The sequence below is a fragment of the Lolium rigidum genome, chromosome 5 (assembly GCF_022539505.1).
Source record: "Lolium rigidum isolate FL_2022 chromosome 5, APGP_CSIRO_Lrig_0.1, whole genome shotgun sequence".
NCBI lineage: Eukaryota > Viridiplantae > Streptophyta > Magnoliopsida > Poales > Poaceae > Lolium > Lolium rigidum.
In genome coordinates this window covers 116,187,678-116,190,828 of record NC_061512.1, presented here as the reverse complement: position 1 = coordinate 116,190,828, position 3,151 = coordinate 116,187,678, and the positions used below count along the sequence as shown (strand labels likewise).

Genomic DNA, 3,151 nt, shown 5'->3' with positions numbered 1-3,151 from the left:
ATGGCCGACCTTTACAACACTATCAACTTATGGTAAGGTGAGAGTAAGGACTGAACATATATTCATCAACCGAAAACATGACCCGACCTAGAATTTATCTTGTGTAGGTGAATTTGTGACAACTTTATCCAATCTTTTCTTGTCAACACCACCACCACCACTATCGCATCATAAGAAACCGGGGCAGGTGCTTTTGTTCTTTTGTACCAACCAAGCTTGGTGCGTCCATGTTAAAAAAGCATCCTTGTTTATTGAACCCTTGATTGGGGATTTCATATTTAAAAAACTCAAAACTCAATGCATCCATTTCGAAGTTAAGTGTTCACATACTAACACAAACTGGTTTTGAAACTTGAATGGTTTTTCCTGGATTCTGAAATTTGATGGTGAGTTGCTGCAAAAAAAAATCCTCTGAAGGAAATCTTCCAGGTGACCCACTCTAGACGTGCATATATTTTTTGTTTATTGGTATCTCTAAACTCCATGTAAGAGTTTATCATGTTGGTGCTATGGATATATAAGGATACGCTGCTGCGCCTTGTTCTTTTTTTTTTTTGTTGCTTACAGGTAACATTCTGCTATTTTCTAACATGAATGTGTAGAAAACAGAAATAATTCGGTGGATTATTGCAGCCGAAGTAGTTTCACTGTTGTTGTAGCCTATATCAACGTTATGTATAAAAGAGACCCGCTACTTTTTTTTATTTTTAGGATCACCAAATCGTAAGAACTTAGCCACTTAATGCAGCCAGAATAGTCAAGCCAAATATCAGCTGCAGCAACTATAGAACTGAAATTCACTGCACCGAGAGAACCTTTTTCTTAGGCACATACATCTGTGCAAAATACATATAAGCAGCCAGACCTATAGCACTGAGCAAAGCAAGAAGCCAGTAAAAGTAATCAAGATGCCCCCGGTTCAGGTTGTTGGAGAACCAGCTTTCTCCGGCGTTTGTGGCCATCCTGTCAACGGCATACACAACGAAGCTACTGATGAAGTTCCCGGCTCCTACTATGCTCAGGAACAGAGCCAGGCCCAAGCTCCGCAAACTGTCGGGCACCTGATCATAGAAGAATTCCTGCAAGCCGATTATCGCAAACGTATCGGACAACCCGATCAGCATGTACTGAGGAACCATCCACATGACGCTCATGGGGATCGTAACCTCAGGTTTATCCAGCAGGCCACACTCGGTTACCACCCGGAGCCTCTTCATCTCCACAAGAGCAGCAACGATCATCATGAGGATCGAAATTGCCAACCCGACACCGATCCTTTCCAGTGCCGTGATACTGGAAGGGTTCTTCGTGTGCTTCCTGGCAAGGGGAACAAAGACTCGTTCGTAGATCGGCAGGAAGATCATGAGCGATGCATTTACCAGATTTTGCAGCGAAGCTGCTGGTACCACCAATGTGCCAATCCTCCTGTCCAGTGTGCTGGCCTGTTTGGTGAAGAAAGTGAACCACTGTGAGAGGACAACGGCGTAAATCAGGCAGGACGCCCATATGGGAAACAGCTTGAGCAATGCAGTTGCTCCATGGTCTCCCGTTGGCATCGGCATCGGCAACGGTGAGTGTTCAGAATCATGAGGCATTCTGAATGCAAGAAAAATAAAAGGGAAATATTGTTTCAGGTTTCAGAAGAATGTGCTACTGCCCTCAACAACAAGTGTTCAGAATCATCTTACCTTTTAGCACTTGGCAGCTGGGGGAAGCGATAGGTTTTGGTTCCAAGGCAGAAGACAGCAAGGGCGAGAGCCATGGCCGCGCATGGGATCGCGAACCCGAGCTGCCAGCTTATGCTCTCCTGCACGTAGTTGAGGACCGAGACGGTGACGGTGTTGCCGCCATAGGAGGCGAAGTACCACCAGTTGAAGAAGGAACTCCTAGATGCCAGCTCGCCGGGGTCGTTCTCGTCGAACTGGTCGGCACCGAACGCCTGGACGCACGGCTTGTGGCCGCCCTGAGCGAACGCCACCATGTAGAGGGAGAAGAAGAAGAGAGCCACCTGAGCGGACGAACCGGTCGAGCATCCGGCTGAGCCCGGCGCCTTGCCGGAGCATCCTGCTCGCTCTCCCGGAGCAAGAACCGTTGAGAGGGTTAGCATGCCAAGCCCCTGCATAGCAGTAGAGCAAAATAAGTTGAGATTTTACAGTTAAAAACCAAACGTAGAGCTCCTGATGAACAAAAAAGATCTACTCCTTACACGGAAGCACGCACGGCACGATGAGGCAATACATGTCGTACCAGCATATAGAGGAGTGATGCGCAGATGACGGTACGGTAGCGGCCGAGCCAGGAGTCAGCCACGGCGGAGCCGAGCAGCGGCAGCAGCATGGCTGCACCGATCCACGCGTTGACGGCAGATGCGGCGGCCGCCGTGGACTGGCCCAGCGGGCCGGTGAGGTAGATCATCAGGTTGCCCATGATGCCGCAGAAGGCGAACCGCTCGGCGACCTCCACCCCTATGTAACATCCGGGGGAAGACATGCTTCATGTTCAGACACAGAAAAAGGCCAAGGATGTGCTTTATTGTGTCTTCCCTGTCGCGTTGTAAACGTACCGATGATGAAGATCGCGGCGGGCCACCCGCCGGAGCTGCCGCGGCAGACCGGACGGCCAAGGTGGTCCACAGCGCACAGCGGTGGCTCTGGCTGTGGCAGGAGCGCCTCCGCCTCCATTGCCCGTCCTCTCCCGCGTCCTTATCACCCGCCTAACTGCTAATACTTCTCTGCTCTGCTTGGAGCGTAGCTTCAATTTCCAAGTTCTGTCCGAATCAACGAAAAAGATGATAGCGCACTAGGGCGTTTGCCGGTACAATCATGTCCCTTTCTACTAGGTGCGATATAATCCCCAAATTTAATAGTAGTAAGTAGATGTTACCTTGACAACCACGTGCAAACTTAAAAGTGCCAAAGCCATAGAGGGAATAGTTTAGTTTCCATCAATTATTTGCGGTTGTTCGGCCGTCTCTCGACATTGCCTTTCACTTTCACCTTGTTTTTTAGATTGCCTCTCACTTTACTAAAGAAAACAGTTAAGAGAGCACTCTGCAATTGCGAGCGGACGAATCGCTCCCGGGCTGGTTCACACCCGTACCATGAAGTTGTTTGAGTAGCTGTGGCGAATCCTAGGCAAAATCTAGTGTCTG

At 49.2% G+C, this 3,151-nt stretch overlaps 1 protein-coding gene across 1 annotated transcript; it reads right to left on the bottom strand.

The window, feature by feature from the left end:
• Nucleotides 1-791: 791 nt before the first annotated feature.
• On the bottom strand, nucleotides 792-2,681 carry LOC124653677 (protein NRT1/ PTR FAMILY 5.10-like). Its single transcript, XM_047192747.1, has 4 exons — nucleotides 2,564-2,681; nucleotides 2,248-2,465; nucleotides 1,689-2,116; nucleotides 792-1,596 (listed from the first exon to the last, which is right to left on the bottom strand). Exons 1-4 carry the CDS (start codon nucleotides 2,679-2,681, stop codon nucleotides 798-800), a joined length of 1,563 nt encoding a protein of 520 aa, XP_047048703.1. The 3' UTR covers nucleotides 792-797.
• Nucleotides 2,682-3,151: the final 470 nt, after the last annotated feature.